Genomic DNA, 19,494 nt, shown 5'->3' on the forward strand with positions numbered 1-19,494 from the left:
GACGTAGGATCTATAGTGAAAAACGTACTTTTTCGTTTATTTCACGCCATCCTATTTGAACCCCTGTGTGGTTTGACGTAGGATCTATAGTGAAAAACGTACTTTTTCGTTTATTTCACGCCATCCTCAAAAAATCCGAGATAAAAATTTGAAAAAAAAATACTGAATGTGAATCTTACCACGGTGTATCAAGAAAAATTACCAAAAATATATTTCATCAAAAATTTTAGTACTAAAAAAAATATTTAAATTTTGAATTTTTTTTTGGGATTTAGAGATTCAGTACTACTCTAATTTATATTTAAATGTGCTCTTACGGCTTTTCTAGATTGATAAATATCTTCAAGCTGTTTTTTTTCGAATATCTAATAATAAAAATAAAATAATAAAAAAAAATAATACACAGTACAAAAAAATGTTATAGATTTTGTGGCATTTCGAAATTTTGAAAAAAAAATATAACTTTGAGACCACAAATCCGATTTGTTTTTTTTATTTTAATCTTTCAATTGAAAACCACGAATACAATAAAATAATCGATTTCAAAAAAAATAAAATAATAATGCAGACGATGAAGAAAATTATTTTTGTGTCACACAATGCTCTTGAAAATTCAGGAAAAATTACGCCACATGTAGAAAAAAGACACATACGAACGCATTTAAACAAAAATTTGAACAGGAGTGGGTCTCAAAGTTAATTTTTTTTTCAAAATTTCGAAATGTCAGAAAATCTATAACATTTTTTTGTACTGTGTATTTTTTTAAATTTTATTTTTATTACTAGATATTTGAAAAAAAAACAGTTTGAAGATATTTATCAATCTAGAAAAGCCGTAAGAGCACATTCGAATATGAATTAGAGTAGTACTGAATCTCTAAATCCCAAAAAAAACATTTTCGGAATTTAAATATTTTTTTTAGTACTATAATTTTTGATGAAATTTTTTTTGATAATTTTTCTTGATACACCGTTGTAAGATGTACATTCAGTATTTTTTTCAAATTTTTATCTCGGATCTATTGAGGATGGCGTGAAATAAACGAAAAAGTACGTTTTTCACTATAGATCCTACGTCAAACCACATAGGGGTTCAAATAAACCGCCAAAATTTCTTATTTAATATCCTTTACAATATTTGCCATACAGCTAGTGATTTGGTTTGGGGGCACTTTTTACTCCCTTACCTAACCACTCTTTGGAAATATAAAAAAAAAATTTTTTGATACAACGCAACACTAAAAAAATCTGAAAAAAATCACACATATCTAGAAAAGCCGTAGAAATACATTTAAATATGAATTAGAGTAGTACTGAATCTCTAAATCTGAAAAAAAAAATTTCAGAATTTCAATATTTTTTTTGGTACTAAAATTTTTGATGAAATTTTTTTTTGATAATTTTTCTTGATACACCATTGTAAGATGCACATTCAGTATTTTTCAAATTTTTATCTCGGATCTTTTGAGGATGGCGTGAAATAAACGAAAAAGTACGTTTTTCACTATAGATCCTACGTCAAACCACAGAGGGGTTCAAATAAACCGCCAAAATTTCTTATTTAATATCCTTTACAATATTTGCCATACAGCTAGTGATTTGGTTTGGGGGCACTTTTTACTCCCTTACCCGGCCAGGCCCTTCGGAGAAAACGCATTTCTTAAAAACGACGATCTACTTTTTGGGTCATGACACAAGCGAAGGTGAGATTCGACTGGGAGCGGAGAAAGTGCTAGCAATTCAAGAATTTCCCATACCAGAGAATGTGCGCAATGTCAGAGAGTTCCTGGGTTTTGCTAACTACTTCAGATGTGAAGGAGTTTAGCATTGCGGCGGAACCTTTAACCAGATTGACCAAGAAAGATTCTGAATTTCAGTGGGATGAACAGCAGCAACAAGCCTTTGAAAATCTCCAGAGAGTGCTTGTTAGTCGGCCAGTTGTAGCCATGTACGATCCCGATAAAGATTGAACTACATACTGATGCATGCTCACATGGGCTGTCGGGTGTTCTTCTACAAAAAATGGATGACGGTCTTCATGTCATCAGCTATTTTAGTCGCAAAACCTCCGAGTGTGAGAATTCCAAGTATAGCTACGAACTTGAAGTATTGGCGATCGTATAATCCGTAAAAAGATATCGAAAATATTCGCTAGGAAGACATTTCGTAATTATCACTGACTGTGAAGCAGTTAAGAAAACCGTAGAGAAGAAGCAAATGTTGCTAGATGGTTATTGAAATTACAAGAATATGATTACGAGCTGGTGCATCGGAAAGGTGAAAAGATGAAACACGTGGACTGCTTAAGTCGAAACGCGGTAGAAGAGCCAGATTGCGAAGAACCGGAACCGGTAGTCGCGCATGTCATGGAGATTAACATCCGTGAAGATCAGTGGATGAAATTGTTGCAGCGGGAGGATGAAAAACTTTTCGAAATTAGGAAAATTTTATCAATACGACCAGGAGATAATAAAGACAAACAAATCCATAAAAATATGCTCTGAAGAACGAAGGTCTGATGCGGAAATGTAGGGATGGTTTAAAGTGGGTAGTACCAAATCGGGCGCGTTGGAGAGTGGCACGATGCTATCATGATGACCTTGGACATAAATGAGTGGAAAAAGTACTAGAAGCAGTAAAGAAAAATTTATGGTTTCGTCGAATGCGGAGCTACCTAAAACGCTACATCAGTTGGGAATTGTACATGTGAGGGTAGCGGTTGGAACCCTGCGAGCTAATGGTCAAGTTGAACGTGCGAATCGGAGTGTCCTAGATTCCATAAAATGCATGGTGAAGGAGGATTGCAAAAACTGGGATAAACACTTGCGGATGATTCAATGGGGATTGAACTCAATGATCAACAACACAACGAAGGTGTCACCAAACACACTTTTGTTCAACTACAACCCTCGAGACATTATTGAAAATCAGCTTTCAATGATGTTTGCTGATGAATACACCGGAGGCCGATCGGATGAGCTGGAGTAATTAGTTCAAACCAGATTAAGGATTGAACAGCAGAAACAAAAGAAATACTTCGATAAACGCAGGAAAGCAGCCAGGAAGTACTACGAAGGGGACCTTGTACTCGTTGAATAGGATCTGCAGGCTACCGGGCAAAGTCGGAAATTGGAGTCCCGATACAAAGGACCGTACGCCGTTAAGAAAGCGCTAGGAAATGACCGGTATTTAATAGCTGATGTTCCTGGTGTTCAGCTGACACAACGGCGGACTTCAACGGTTTTTGCTGCAGAGAGAATGAAGCCGTGGTCCGTGAACAGATTGGTGGAAGACAGTGACGACGATGAGACTCAATCAGACCGTTCTAGCGAGGAATTGCTGATCGCCGGGTCAGGATAAAAACTGTGGTGTGGTGTTGTTGTAATTCGAATTTTGAAATTTTTTGGGCACCACTCTAGTACTCGCAACACAACTAAATTTGAATTCGGTACTATTGTGCGTATTTCTGGGGCAATTAAGAGTGAACCAAACGAAATAAAGGCAGTTGAATTTGCATAGCCGAGCAAAGCGTTTCTTCTGTATTACAATCCGAGATTTATCTCCTACAATTGTTTCGGAAAAATCGCGTTTAAACATTCGTACAGCAATACAATATCCTTTGAGGTGGCCTCATACTATTGGCTGTAACTTTCCAAGGGAATAAAATATCGAAAAATCCTTTTAGGACAACAATTTTGAGGGCATAACCTTACCAAAAATGTGAAAAAAGAAAATAAGATTTTTGCGACGTTCCAGACCTGGGTCCCCCCTTAAATACGTTCTTTCGGAGTATCGGAAATTTTTTGAAGATGTTTGACGCAGACTCTCAACTATCATTATTACTCTCAATAACCCCAGACAGGGTTATTGCTTCGACAACTCGCAAGCAGATCGGTCGAACCTATATTTGATCCGATACAGGTGTTTTTTTTACATCCGTTTCTAGTGTGTATTTTTCATCTGGTGCGCTGCGAGCGAAGTAAAGCTCATAAAAAGTGGTGCGCTATCGAGACAATCCGGCAGCAAGACACATCATCACACACGCTACACAGCGGCGGCAAGTAGAAGTTTATTTTCCTCTTTCTTCTTCCATCATTCTGTATAGCTTCTGTGCACGATTTACACCATTGTTTAAACTTTGTGTTTACCAAATCGGCAAGCGTTGGCATTAGGGGTGTCCATTTTGATACATCACCGTTGAACTATTATTGGAACTTTTTTCATTTTCAAATTACACATAATAACAAAAATTGAAATAAATAACATTTTCAACAATAACTAATATAGAAATATAATTTCTTTTACTAATTTATATTTTCCAAATTATTATATTCTGTTCATATCGAACAGTTGTCTACTTCTTCGTTTTTTTTAATATGGCAGAGGGCGGGGAGGATCCCCCATCCACGCCAAAGAATATATCAGATAATGAACCTCCTCCTGAAGAGCAGGAGGATGAAACAGAAGATGAGGAGGAAAATTCTGTTTACGAGATAGAAAGCTCTGAAGATGAGGAAAAAGACGAGAAGCAGGATTTTCGTCTAAAAGAATACCCTGATGGCGCCAAAGGCCCATTTATCGTATACTTTAGACGAAAATCTAAACCTCTTAACGTCATTCGCATCTCAAAAGAGTTGACACAGAAATTTTCCGAAGTTACCGAGATTACTCGGATGGGGCCAGACAAATTACGAGTTGTCGTCTCCAGCAGGACCCAAGCGAATGCAATAACGCGCTGTGATCTCTTTGCGATTGAGTATCGCGTATACGTACCCTGTTGCAACGTTGAAATAGACGGTGTAATAAACGAAAAGGGTTTGATTCGAAAAGAGATACTCGATGGTGTCGGTCGCTTCAAGAACTCTTCACTTAAAAGTGTGAAGATTCTTGCATGCGATCGACTGAAATCTGTGTCACTTAAAAATGACAAAAGAGTCCTCAATCGGACAAACTCTTTTCGTGTGACATTTGAGGGTTCCGCCCTTCCTAACTACGTTGCAATAGGTGCACTTCGTTTACCTGTTCGGTTGTTTGTACCCCGAGTAATGAAAATGCAACAAATGTATGCAACTCGGTCACACGGCCGCCTATTGTTGCAACAAAAAACGTTGCGCAGATTGTGGAGAGAGCCATGATGAGAATCCTTGCCCGAAACGACTCAGGACAATCCCTACTCCATTCTGCAGAACGACGAGCCTGTTGCTGACGCTCCCAATGCAGGAAGTTCCGGTACATCGCAGGGTGCCATCAGGAAAAGAAAAATTACTTCTTTTCCATCACTTCCCAGAAAGAAAACCGAAACTTCCCAAGTTGGAATGAAAACTCGAATCGAACGTGCTGAGAAGCAAGTACCTCCTGGTTTAAGCGGTTCTTCTACGCACCAGGGGTCCTCAGCACTTCCCGGAGCAGCACCCAACACGTCTGCTCCTTTTTCGCGGTCGAGGCAACAGCCACAATCTGGCTTGCTTGCGCTTTCTGACCTGGTGGACAACATTTTAAATGCTTTAAATATAAACGACCCTCTTAAAAGCATAGTATTATGTTTGCTTCCGATTGTGAGAACATTTTTGAAAGAAAAATGTGGTTTTTTGGCAGCGTTCATTTCCCTCGATGCCTGATTCAGTGCAAGAGGTCAAGGATTTGACCACTGTAATACAGTGGAATTGCAGAAGCATCATTCCTAAACTAAATTAGTTTAAATTTTTAGTTCACAGCTCTAACTGTGATGTATTTTCTCTCTGTGAAACATGGCTTTCTTCAGCCGATGAGCTGAATTTCCACGATTTCAACATTATTCGCCTCGATAGAAATGACTCGTTTGGTGGCGTACTATTGGGGATTAAAAAATGTCACTCCTTCTATAGAGTCACTCTCCCATCGATGACAGGCATTGAAGTTGTTGCTTGCCAGACACAAATCAATGGCAAAGACCTCTGCATTGCTTCGATATATATCCCTCCCAGAACTACGGTAGGTCGCCATCAGTTCTTTGATACTATCGAGGCAATGCCGGAGCCGCGGTTAATCTTAGGTGATTTCAACTCCCATGGAACAGCATGGGGATCACTCTACGATGACAACCGTGCCACTTTGATTTATGATCTGTGCGACAACTTCAAATTGACAGTTTTGAATACTGGGGAAGCAACCAGAATAGCCAACCCTCCTGCACGGGCAAGCATGCTAGACATATCTCTATGCTCTTCTTCGTTATCCCTGGATTGCATGTGGAAGGTAATCCAAGATCCCCATGGTAGTGATCACCTACCAATAATTTTATCGATCGCTAATGAATCAAGCTCTCGTGAGTCAGTCGATATTTCGTATGACCTCACGAAGAATATTGACTGGAGAACATTTGCGGAAATAATATCTGAAGCAATTGTTTCAATGCATGAACTTCCTCCACTCGAAGAGTATAACTTTATATCGAGTTTGATTTACGAAAGCGCACTTCAAGCTCAAAAGAAACGTGTTCCTGCTACCACTTTCCGACGTCGTCCTCCATCACTTTGGTGGGACAAGGAGTGTTCAAAGGTCTACCTTGAAAAATCATCCGCTTTCAAAAAATTCAGGAAAACTGGATTAGTGGAATGGTTTCTAAAGTACCAAGCTCTAGAAGCCAAACTAAAAGGTTTGATTAAAGCAAAAAAGCGTGGATATTGGCGGAAGTTCGTCAATGGTTTGTCAAGGGAGACCGCTATGAGCACTCTTTGGAATACGGCTAGGAAAATGCGTGGCTGGAACCATACAAATGAAAGTGAGGATTACTCTGACCGATGGATTTTCAAATTTGCAAGAAAGGTTTGTCCCGATTCCGTTCCTGCACAAAACGTCGTACGCGACATTCCGCTCCAATGCGATTATGAGAATTTTTCGATAGTAGAATTCTCAATTGCCCTCCTCTCATGTAACAATTCAGCTCCGGGGTCGGACAAGATTAAATTCAACTTGTTGAAGAATCTTCCCGACTTGGCGAAACAGCGTTTGCTGAACTTGTTCAACAAGTTTCTGGAGCTGAATATGGTCCGGCATGACTGGAGACAAGTGAGAGTGATAGCTATACGGAAACCCAATAAGCCGGCTTGCGATCACAACTCGTATAGGCCGATTGCAATGTTATCCTGTATTCGTAAATTGTTAGAGAAAATGATTCTACTTCGTTTGGACAAGTGGGTTGAAGCGAACAATTTGCTGTCAAATACGCAGTTTGGTTCCGCCGAGGTAAAGGGACGAATGATTGTCTCGCGCTGTTATCTTCTGAAATCCAAATCGCATTTGCTCGCAACGAACAAATGGCTTCCGTTTTTCTCGATATCAAAGGGGCATTTGTTTCAGTTTCCATGGAAATTCTCTCAGAGAAGCTTCATAATCGTGGACTTTCACCAATTCTTAACAATTTCCTGTACAATTTACTGTCAGAAAAGCGCATGATTTTCTCTCATGGCAGCTCGAAATCTTCTCGTTACAGTTTTATGGGCCTACCACAAGGCTCCTGCCTAAGCCCCCTCTTGTACAGTTTTTACGTCAATGATATGGATGATTGTCTAACTAGAGACTGCACGCTGAGACAACTTGCAGACGATGGAGTTATTTCCATCACGGGTACTAATCCCGTCGTTCTGCAAAAGTCGTTGCAAGTTACCCTGAACCTCAAGCTGGGTATCGAATTCTCTACGGAGAAAACTGAAATGGTCGTTTTTTCTAGGAAGCACGAACCCGCCCAATTCCAGCTTCACCTATCCGGCAAAACGATCCAACACTCTATGTTTTTCAAATACCTGGGTGTATATTTTGATTCTAAGTGTACCTGGGGGAGACACATTGCGTATTTGAAACAGAAATACCAGCAAAGAATCAATTTTCTCCAAACAATAACCGGAACATGGTGGGGTGCCCATCCAGGAGACCTCATTCAGTTGTACAAAACAACGATATTATCAGTGTTAGAATATGGCAGTTTTTGCTTCCGATCAGCTGCCAGGATTCATATTCTCAAGCTGGAGAGGATACAATATCGTTGCCTGCGTATAGCAATGGGGTGTTTGCATTCGACACATACGATGAGTCTCGAAGTTTTGGCAGGAGTAACCCCGCTTACTCTTCGGTTCACAGAATTATCCTACAGATTTTTCATCCGTTGCAAGATCATGAATCCATTGGTAATTGATAACTTCGAAAATCTACTCCAACTGACTCCTCAGTCAAGTTTTATATCTTTATACCATGAGTACCTTACTCACGACGTGCTCCCTTCACCAGGCATCTCCAACCAAGTTTGCCTCCCATACTTCTGCAATTCCTCTGTCATTTTTTATCTGTCCATGCGACAAAAAATCCATGGAATCCCAGATCACCTACGCTCCGATTCTATTCCGCCGATATTTTCGGCAGAATATGGGAAAGTTAGATCTGATAAAATGTTCTTTACTGACGGTTCATACATAAACGGGTCCACTGGCTTCGGCATCTTCAATGAAAATTCCAGTGCCTCTTTCAAACTCAAAGATCCTTGTTCCGTGTATGTCGCTGAACTGGGTGCGATATACTACGCACTAGGGATCATTGAAACACTGCCCATCGACCATTATTTTATTTTTTCAGACAGTCTCAGCTCAATAGAGGCAATTCGTTCAATGAAAGTTGATAAACGCTCATCTTATTTCCTAACAAGAATAAGACATCTATTGAGTGTTTTGGTCGAAAAATTATTCAAGATTACCTTAGCATGGGTTCCCTCTCATTGCTCGATTCCGGGGAATGAGGAAGCGGACTCGCTAGCTAAGGTGGGCGCTTCAGAAGGCACACTTTTTGAAAGGCAAATTGCTTATAATGAATTTTTCCACATTCCTCGTCAGCACACGCTCGTAAGTTGGCAGAGCATGTGGAGTGGTGATGAGTTCGGTCGTTGGTTACACACGATTATCCCTAAGGTCTCGACGAGTGCATGGTTCAAGGGATTGAATGTGGGTCGTGATTTCATTCGCGTGATATCTCGGCTTATGTCCAATCACTACAACCTAAACGCGCATCTCTATCGCATTGGGCTCGCAGCAAACAATCTTTGTGATTGTGGCGATGGCTACCACGACATCGAGCATGTTGTCTGGTCGTGTATCCGGTTCCATGCTGCTCGCCCTCAGCTCTCTAGAGCACTGAGAGCACAAGGCAGACAATCGGATATCCCCGTCCGGGATATCTTAGGTAGCCGGGATCCTGATCTTCTGCTTCATCTATACCTGTTCCTCAGAAACGCCGATGCCAACGTTTAATAATGTTTCCTTCGTTGTGTCCCCGTTTCATATCCCTCCTATCCGATCTATAAACTTTTACTTAGTCGCGGCAATACATACACACACTCTTTACAGATGCACGGGCCGAAGGTTGTGCAGTCCACTGATTATTCAACAAGAGCCAAAGGTTGTACCGCTTATGACAACTCTACACGAGCTGATGATTGCGCCGGCTAGTGACCATTCTATCCTGGATTCCTCGAGTCGAGAAAGACGCACCACGCTAGATATGGGGTACAGACAAGGGGGGCGTTGCTGATTAATGGTCAGCTGCATCCCAATAGGAAGTATCCCGTGTCGGGCACACGTACAGAGCATCGAAGACTGCGACATACCAATTATGAGAACACTTGTAATACTAACCTCGAGTCAACCGCGAGTAATCGGTTACATATTACTAACATAGTTGTAAGCAAACAATGTCAAAATATTGAACTCCCGGCCCCGTTAGGCTGACGCCATATGAGCCTTAATACAATATAGATTTTGGATAAAAAAAAAACCCCCAGACAGATTGAATTCAAATTCCGGACACTTTATTTTGTAATTTTTTGAACGAAAAATACATTATACTTGATTATATTGTATAGTCAACTGCGAAACACTTACCAAGCAATCACAGTAAACTGTTAACGATGATGAGAACTAATGAAATACGGGAGAAATTTAAATATTGATGAACGGATGAATTCGATAAATGAAAAAATAAAAATGAGATAAAAATCGGAGAAGTGACTGTAACCCATCTGTTTTTCTATATTTCCTATACACACTTTAAATAAGAAAAGTTCAAAATTTCAGGACTATAGCAGGTACTATACCTGAGATATCGAGAAATGAAGATGAAAAATTGCAAAAAAATGCATTTTTCTCGAGAAAAAGCGAATTCAAAAAAAGAGTTATTTGATCACAATACCAGAATAACTTTTGAGCATATTATATTTTTATACAGCCATTCCATGCCAAACCGATATAGTGATTCTCAGATTTTCGTGAAAAGTGATAATTTTATTTTTTATCGCAAAACATTAGACCTTTTTTTTTCTTCACGGTGACCATTTCCATTTTGTGGTGGACCGAAAATTCCTTTTTCCTCATTTTTTTCTAAAAACATCTTTTTCAAAAAATCATAACTTTTGAACTGCTAGACTACAAAATTAGAATTTTGTTTTCGTTGTTGTTTGTATTTGTTTTTTTATAGTTTTCATGGTCGCGGGACTTTTTTTTCGTGAAAGCTGCGTTTTTTACATAACATATCCAGAACCAGAGAGGCGTTTTTGAGTTATAATTTTTCAAATGCTAAAATGTGAGTTGATGTGTTTGTAGGTACCAGGATTGCAACTCATAAAGACGAAAGCTACAAATCGTTCATTCTGAGAGTACGCATAGCATTCTGTATTCCTGGTACAATTTGCGATGAAGTGCTCCTCTAACTTGCTCCAAACTTTGAGCAAACAGCTAAACGTATCAATATGAAACCTTCGCAGATGATTCTCTAGTATATCCCTACTAGACTAAAAATTTGCCTGAAACATTGGAACCTACTGCGATAATAGCAGAATTACAGCAGATTTTGTAAAGCACTATAAAAATCCTGTTTTTGGCACTTTTTTTAAATCGATCGCTCAAAATTCAAATAGTTTTTTTTCGTCAAAGTTACAAATTACCCTTGTGCAGACTTTTTTAAAGTTTTCAAAACTGCCTTTCAACTTGCGGAATTAATTGAACTATTCATCATCAAATACGAAGGGATAAATTTTCATTCAGAATAAAATATATCTGTATGGAAAGTCCATACAGGAACGTTCTAGGAACCAAGTGAAAGCTAGTTGATAAGGTTATTTGAATTCACTGTTGGGTTAGTCCACAAAATCTTTGAAAAAACAGAAAAAAGTGATTTTTTATTCCTTTCCGATATTGTTGTTCACTATACCTACACAAACCAAGATAAAAATATGTACGTAAAATATTCTGATACCTGAAAGTTGTAGCTTTGAAATGATGTGTATCTCAACGATATACGTTGATTTTTCACGAAGTTACAGCATGTTAAAGTTCACTCAAAATTTCCGACTTCGCACTCTGTTCCTTTAAGTTTTTTTGACGAGTGTAGAAATTTGCATAAAAGTATCTTATTTTGCTAGAAAATTTCCCCATATTTTCGTCGATATGCATTTGCGATGAAGAGTTACCGTTTCTAAGCTTAGATTTTACATTGTTAAAAGAGTTCTTTAAAAATAAATTTGATTTCAGACTCGACCTTGCTAGTTAATCTTTGTATCATTAATCGCCCGGTTTAGTTCTAGGGAGATATTGATGATATTTGTCTATTTTATATTTTTATGAGCTTTTTTATTTTTCTTTTTCAAATTCCTTACCCCCTCGTATTCAATTATGTTTTGTCAGATTGTTGTTTGTAGTCTACGTTTGAACGCTCCAAAGGTCGTCTTTGTAAACCTCTTCATTTTTCCAAAGGAGAACCATGGAATCATTCACACAGAATTCCTCGGTGATATTTGTGAACACGAGGTCTAAATAAGAATTTTGGTGACTTTCTATATTTTTTATTTGGTTGAGACCGAGAAGTACAATTTCGTCAAAAAATATGAAATTTACGGTTTCGATGTCCGTACGGGACTGCTAACAAAAATGAGTTCCAAAAAACGACGGGGGAGTGTTCAGCGGAATCTGTGCGAGAAGTTAAGGGCAGTCAATACATCGTTGAGTTATGTCAAAAATGAGCATTCGCTGCATTGTAGTGCGCCTGGAACTTAATGATTCCAATCCTAATAGCTTACATCGGTCGGAATACGGAGGAAGACTGGCTGGATCGTTCCATGGAAGTCGTCTCAGAGCAAACCGTAAAACATTTTTCTGCACCCGTTCGATTGACTACGTTATGGGGAGACTCAAGAATACCACGAACTAACGTGCAGTACAAAGTCTTCAAAGCATGAATATCGGTGAACTCGTACGCATGACGGCAAATGAATCCTAATAGACAGAAAGCTTTAGCGGTCATAACGCCCACGTGCTCGTTGAATCTGAGCTGAGTATCAATCATGACTCCGAGATCACAGATTGACGATGTTCGTTCCAGTATTGACGTCTCCATCCTGTATTGATGTAGCACGAGGTTATTGGAGCGACCAAAGGAAATGATCCTGCATTTTTTGTCGTTGACCTACATTCCATTATCGCCACAACATATGACCATTGTATTAGTATCCTCTGGAAGAGCAAAGCAATCAGAAAGCGATGAAATCACCCTGTAGATTTTCAGGTCATCGACGAATGCAAGCTTAAATGTTGAAAGCAGTAAGCAAATCATTGATAAAGATGTTGAACAATAGTGGTCCAAGAACGCTTCCTTGTGGTACTCCAGAAGTGATGCTGAAACTGCGAGATCTAGATGAATTGACCAAGACATATTCAGTGCAATCGCGGAGATATGAAAATATCCAATCCGTTATCGAATCTGGGAAACCTATCTTCTTCTATCTTTTTCGAATAGTAAGACGTGCGGGACAGTGTCGAAAGCTTTCGCGAAGTAAATGTACGCTACGTCGATTTGTCGCCTTTTTTCAACTTCACGGGACAGTGTGGTAACGTAGCACATCAGACTCGTTGTGGTGTAGCGATGCTTCACGAATCCATGCTGACCGTCGAAGATTATAGGAGACACCACGTTGTATAAGAGATTGCGCATCAGTCTTTCGAACACTTTGCTGAGACAGCAAAGTATGGAAACTCCGCGATAATTCGTCACCTGCTTGCAGTTGCCAGATTTATGAATAGGAATGATGCAAGCAGTTTTCCAAGCACTGGAAATGTTATTTCCTAAAGCGACCGGTTAAATAGATACGCAATCGGATTCGCAAGTTCTCGGGAGCAGTTTTTCAGTAGCAAATGTGGTATACCGTCCGTTTCACATCCTTTTTTGATGTCTAGGCTATCAATGGCTTTCATTACTTCGTCTTCGGAAAATTGAATTACGGGTAGATTGATGTTGAACGAAGGGTTGTCACTCTTTGGCACAGGTGACGCTTTGGTGAACACGCTCTCAAAAAAATTAGCAAACATATTTGAGGCATCCGCATACGTATTAGTCTGGATCCCATTGTTCCGTGGGATGCGAGTGGAATTTTGTCGTTTCTCCACGAAGTCCCAAAGCGCGATGGATCCTCTTTAACGCTGGCTTGGATCCTCAACAAGTAGTTCTCATAGCTGGTTGATAGCAATGTTTTGTATTGCGTTTCTACTGCTCGAAGATACTCTCTGTCGTTCTCGGATTTTGAAAGAAAGAAACGGCGGCGGGTTATCCTGAGGACATTACGAAGATGTCTCAGTTCGGCGGTCCACCATGGTTTTCTGGAAGTTTTTCTTGCCACATTTAGCACTGAATAAAAGTTGTCATAGAATGTTGATATCGTTTTATCCAAAGATCCCAAAGTTAGTACCGGGAAATCCCAGTCAACGGGACCCAATGCCACTTTAAGATATACAAAATCACACCCAGATTTGTTTTAGGACAATGATAAATTGCAGTCATACTGGAATATATTCTAATTATTTTTAGAAACATCGCTACTGTTCCATCATGAGGAAGATCAATTTGTGTGAACATCAGTTACATCTGTTTTGTTAAAACAAAATAATTATTATTTCTTTTACGTACCAGCTCAAGAGAAAGTGTCTTCGTTTTGTCATAGTTTCAATTAATTTGTACAAAAATTTGGGCAATTATTCTTAAAGAGGTATTCGAGTGTGAGACACGAATTTCGGACATTTTTTCGATTCCGAAATAAAAAATAAAAAAATATTTTTATTATCCATAACATCATTATTTGTTTATCTATCTTTTTTTTATCCCATTTATTTATTTAAGGCTCATTAGCATTTTGGCTGTAACAGAGCCGAATTTTAATCGTGTATATGTCACATGGTTATCATATCTATATAATTAGCACATTACACAGTTGCCATTCGCCAGTATTCCTTCTATATCATTTCATATGGTACATTCACACAGTAGCCATTTAGGCGTAAGAGTATTCTTTCTGTTCTTCCATTATCCAGTTAGACAGACCACCGGACAGCGGAGACAGTTGATTGATCATTGTTGAGTTATTTATAGAACAGCAGCCCGATGTGTCTGGCAGAGCAGAGCAGTTGTATGGATGAATCGATCTTATTTCGACCGTGGATCGATCTCCATCACTGATGATTGTTGCGTGGACGTAGCTATTCTGTAACAACACAAAGATGGTCAATGAGGGTCCTTAGTTTTGAACTCACGATCGATCGCTTACTAAGCGAACGCGCAACCAATGTGGCTACGGAGACCTCCTATCTATCTTTTAACAATAAACAAAAATTGAACGAAAAAAAAAATCATAATTAGAACGAGAATAGTTAAATACAAGCTAACGAAGTGATGCGGTTAAAAATAGGTGTGCCATGGCGTAGACGATTCCTGCCCTTCTAGTTATCTGAAACCAAAAAAAATCTAACAGATTCTGAATCAGTAAAGATGCCGGTATCGTATGAACCTCAGACAAGTCAAAAACATGGTTTTTGACAAAACATGGCCGTTTGATGAAAAAAAAAATTACTTACATTTCACGATTTTTGACGTAGGACTACGTCTTTCATTTCTGTACCGGGGTAAGTTCAAAGTTTCAAAAACGAGAGAGTGACGCTGGACTGCAAGGTTTTGAACGTTAATACCTCTTTTCCGGCTGAACGAAGTGGTATGATAATCATTTCATTCGAAAGACAAAATGTTCACGAGTTATATGATTGTTAATTATTGACCCGAAAGCATGTTTCAATAGCTTTAAAATTGCTTAGAAAAAAAGGTTATTGAAACCGTATATAAACTCGCACTCGCTCTGGAAATCCATTCAGTTGATGCGGCGATGTGAGATGAGGACGGTCGCACTCAGACGCCTATGCATTATGCTCTTTTTTTCCAATTCCATTTCTCTTCTGAGAACTTGTTTCAGTGAGACAAAGTAGACAGCTCATAAATCAATCTACCGGTGGTAAGGCACCACGAAAGCAGCTCGGAAAAGCGCACCAGCCGCAGGAGGTGTGAAGAAGCCACATCGCTACAGACCGGGAACCGTCGCTTTGCGTGAAATTCGTCGCTATCAGAAGTCGACCAAATTGCTGATGCGCAAGCTACTTTTCCAGCGCTTGGCTCGTGGAATTGCCCAGGACTTCAAATCCGACTTGCGCCTCCAAAGTTCCACCGTTATGGCACTGCAGGAGACAAGCGAAGCCTATTTAGTCGGCATATTCGAAGATACCAATTTGTGTGCTATCCACGCAAAAACGCGTCACATCATGCCCAAGGACATCCAGCTGGCTCGTCGTATCGGAGGAGAGCGTGCTTAAACAGCCGCGCTTCCGCTTTCGTCATTATCATCTTAGTACCTTACCATATTAGAGTTCAGAAAAGTTTCTGCAGGTCGAACTGAAAGGAGTATTAGCGAAAATCGTGGTGTCGATGATAATTCGATACCGATGGGTGCCATTGACTATGGATTTGATAATGAAGAATACGAAATATATGACAAGATGTAGTGGATATTTCAACATATCGAAGAAATCACTCTGATGAAAACTGCGTTATAAAATTATTTGTGTGATTATAATTTGCGCTGGATATTTCCTCGGAGGACAAGAATCCTCCTTTGAGCATTAATAATCTCTTTTTGGCAAAGCGAAGTGATATGATAATCACATTATTCGAAAGATAAAATGCAGAAGTTTTCTGCCAATCTGCTTCCAACCTCCAACATGTCTTTCTCCCGTTTGTCGTTTTTCAATCCCATTTCTGTTCTGTTCTGTTCTGGATTGAACGGTGCATTCAGCGAAAACCAAGATATCGATGATAATTCGATACCGAAAGGTGCCATTGACTATGGATTTGATAGTGAAGGATACGATATGATATGGTGCATATTATCGAAGTGGATATTATTGTACATCGAAGAAATCACATTTATGAAAGCAGCGTTCTAAAATTATTTGTTCACGAATGCTGCAATCGATCGTCGTTACTGGGAAGTTGGAATTGTTGGGAAGGATGTCTTATTTTTGCTGTTTAATTCCGAGGAGGAATCCATTCCTTCTCAAGTGTTAATAATCCTGCTCCGGATCAAGGATGATTCCAACTGTCGGGGCCTGGGGGTGGAGGGTGGTTACTATTTGCGCTGGGTATTTCCGAGGAGGAATCGATTCCCTTTTTGAGCGTTATATATCATGCGATAGAGAGATGCATTCAGATTCTTCTCATAAATTGTTATGGCCGTGCTAGATCAGATATCACATCACTAAAATTGCTATAACTCGGTAAATAATATTTTTTTCGAAAAGTCGTTTCTAGGGTATATTCTTGAATGCCTAAACTTCAGAAATATGAAGAAAAACATTTTTAATCTAAATTATGTTGTAAAAAATGAGCCCACATATAAGTAAGCATAACTTCAGTCATCGTTCTTGAGCCCCACCCTTCTCGCATAATAACTTGTTTTAGTTACATTCTAAATATAAACTATAAAATGTGCATCACAAAAACCTTGCCAAATTTCCAACGCTGACGTGAAAAGTATTTCAACAGGAAGCGGACTGAACGTGTTAAATATGGCTTAGAGTGCAAACAAGTCAGACCCTCCAGTCTAATTTAGATCTCAGATTAATTAACGTTTTAAATATGAGTCGAAATTGAAAATCAACTTAATAACCAACACCCTTATCTCTATTTGCAGTCCTCGATCTCCTCCCAAATGGACGTCTCAAAGTTCGCGTTGGACCGCAGCGCCTATCTGAACACCGCAGCCGCCGGCGCATTGTACGATACCACCAAATCCCAGACGAACCCGTACAGCGCCTACCTAGATCCAACCACTGTCCTGACCAAGGCTTACTTCGATTCAAAAATGTATCAGGATCGCGCCACGGCCGCTGCGAATTACGCCTTCGACATTTCCAAGATTTACGGTTCCCAGCAGCAGCAACATCAGCAACAACAACAGCAACAGCAAGCTCACCAACAACAGCAGCAGCAACAACAGCACCAGTTGCACCATCAGCATCAGCTGAATGGAGACGAACGTGAATCGACTCCCCAGCTCAGCGATGTCAACGTGGACATAAAGCCTCAGCTCGGGGAACAGGTGGACAGTTCCCCACTGCATAACAACAGCTATGGGTCAAATAGTGCAAACTTGCTGGCTGGCGGGGGAGGTGCAGCCGGGCTCTACCAATACGCAGGGATAGGACAAACCGGAGGCGGAGGATCCGTGTCCGGTGGCGGGGGAACCGGAGATTATCGTCGCCCACTGACGGTCATATTTTGACCAAATTCGGAGGTAATGGATGAACGAGATTATTAAACATTGAATAGGATTCTGATAAGTGAACACAATGCATCAACGATAACAATAGCTGTTTAGACTGTTAAGTGTTAATAATTTTTGAGCAGCCCCTCGGCCATTGAAGGGAAGGAGCTTCTCTCCACGAGACATTGCATTGGAAACGAGCTCAATAGAATGTGAGTGAGCTTTTTCGGCAAGTTTTAACACGATAGACAACATTTATCCGAAGTCAGACGCAACGATTCCACACACACACTTTATCCTGTAAATTAAGCTTTCTCTCTCGGCCATGAAGCGTAGACACAAACATTTTAAATCATACAATTCTGTAGCGAACATTTTAGACCGATGAATAGGATTGCAATACTCAACTTCGATCACAGGAAGAATGTGATCAATCCGTATGCATTTACGATATTTGTACATTACGATCATGAAATAAATTATTACCCATTTAGACGATAAGCAAATGTATCTTTAAATTTCAAATACTAGCAAAATACAAGTTTAAACGAGACGGGCCTCGGTGCGATGGCCCCCAAAAGCTAGGCGTTTTAACTGAAGACACTACTCATTTCCATGCATTCCCAAGTGGATTAATTGACAAGACGGGGGAAAAAATTGTAAATTCAACAGCATTAGAAATTGTTAAATTATTTCACCATGTAAAGTATTCTCTGCAAATTATTGTACTTATATCACCAATAAAATGGGTTATGGAACGAATACCGATTGAATAAAGTAAGGCTACTCTCCAATGTATGAATTTTTGTTCACTTTCGAAATCATACCTATCATGTTCGTTCCTATGCTAGCAAAGCTTCGAATCGGTTCCCTCTGGTGGCCAGCACTGTTGGTGGGTTCGTTTTATGTAATATTTGCTCTCATTTGAGAAAATTTTTGTTCGCTTCACAATGCTGCCATCTGCCTGAGGATGGCGGAATGCAGCGTTACGATAAACAGATACTTAAACGCAAGCGACTGTTCGGGGGAGCATGTACAAAATGTGTTATTTCATAACATTTGCACTGAAAAGTTAATGAATTTCAAAAGTCGTTGGCCATTAAAAAAATATAGGAGGTTGTGTTCAAGATACGACCGCATTGTTGACGTAGAACTACTCTGTTATTTTATATAAGTCGCTTGTTTATACCTTCGGATATTATTCTATAATGCTGTGAAATTTGCGAAATAACTGCTTAGTAGAATAATCTTTGAAATAGTTTTTCATTGTAAAATCAGTTGACGATGATTGATTGATGATTCATTCTAGCCCTCGCAAAACAATACACTAGCTGATCGTATGTCGCAATTTATTTCATGTCAATGCATTGAAAATTTACCTCGAACGCCATTCCGGTGGCCTTTCTCGCAATTGACATAGACTCGGCTACAGTCGATTATATACATGTTACACCAGCACCATTATTCCACATCTCATAACTACATCAATACATCTTTGGCACCGAATAGAAACAACAACAATGACAACACTTGCAAGTATCAAATATCATGCTACATGTTATTTAGTATTGCCTCAAAGCAATCGCACCTCTAGGCATCGTTCGCACAACGTAAACCAAGCGCCGAACAAGCGTCCGCCATAGCATTCATACAGAGCCATACATTGGTGACTTGAAGCTACTAGGAATATAAAAACTTCTCATCATTTTGCGCTATTCTTGAAAGAAACGCTTCTGTTAATACTACTGGCCTCGGATAAAGTTGCATTACTTTCTCATGCTCGAGATAAGCGCAGCTGTCACCCTTAGTGGAGGAAGTTTTGCTACTGGCAAGCGAAACCTAATCACATA

At 39.6% G+C, this 19,494-nt stretch overlaps 1 protein-coding gene across 3 annotated transcripts in view; it reads left to right on the plus strand.

Annotated features, from left to right (window-relative positions):
- The window catches only part of LOC129771529 (transcription factor sox-2), a 222,051-nt gene extending 203,628 nt beyond the window's left edge, over nt 1–18,423 (plus strand). For all 3 annotated transcript variants that reach the window (XM_055775273.1, XM_055775275.1, XM_055775274.1), the window contains exon 6: nt 17,072–18,423. In XM_055775273.1, coding sequence (XP_055631248.1) covers nt 17,072–17,662 — 591 coding nt within the window. In that variant the 3' untranslated portion in view covers nt 17,663–18,423. The remainder of the gene's footprint in view (nt 1–17,071) is intronic.
- Nucleotides 18,424–19,494: the final 1,071 nt, after the last annotated feature.

Source organism: Toxorhynchites rutilus, chromosome 2, assembly GCF_029784135.1.
Source record: "Toxorhynchites rutilus septentrionalis strain SRP chromosome 2, ASM2978413v1, whole genome shotgun sequence".
NCBI lineage: Eukaryota > Metazoa > Arthropoda > Insecta > Diptera > Culicidae > Toxorhynchites > Toxorhynchites rutilus.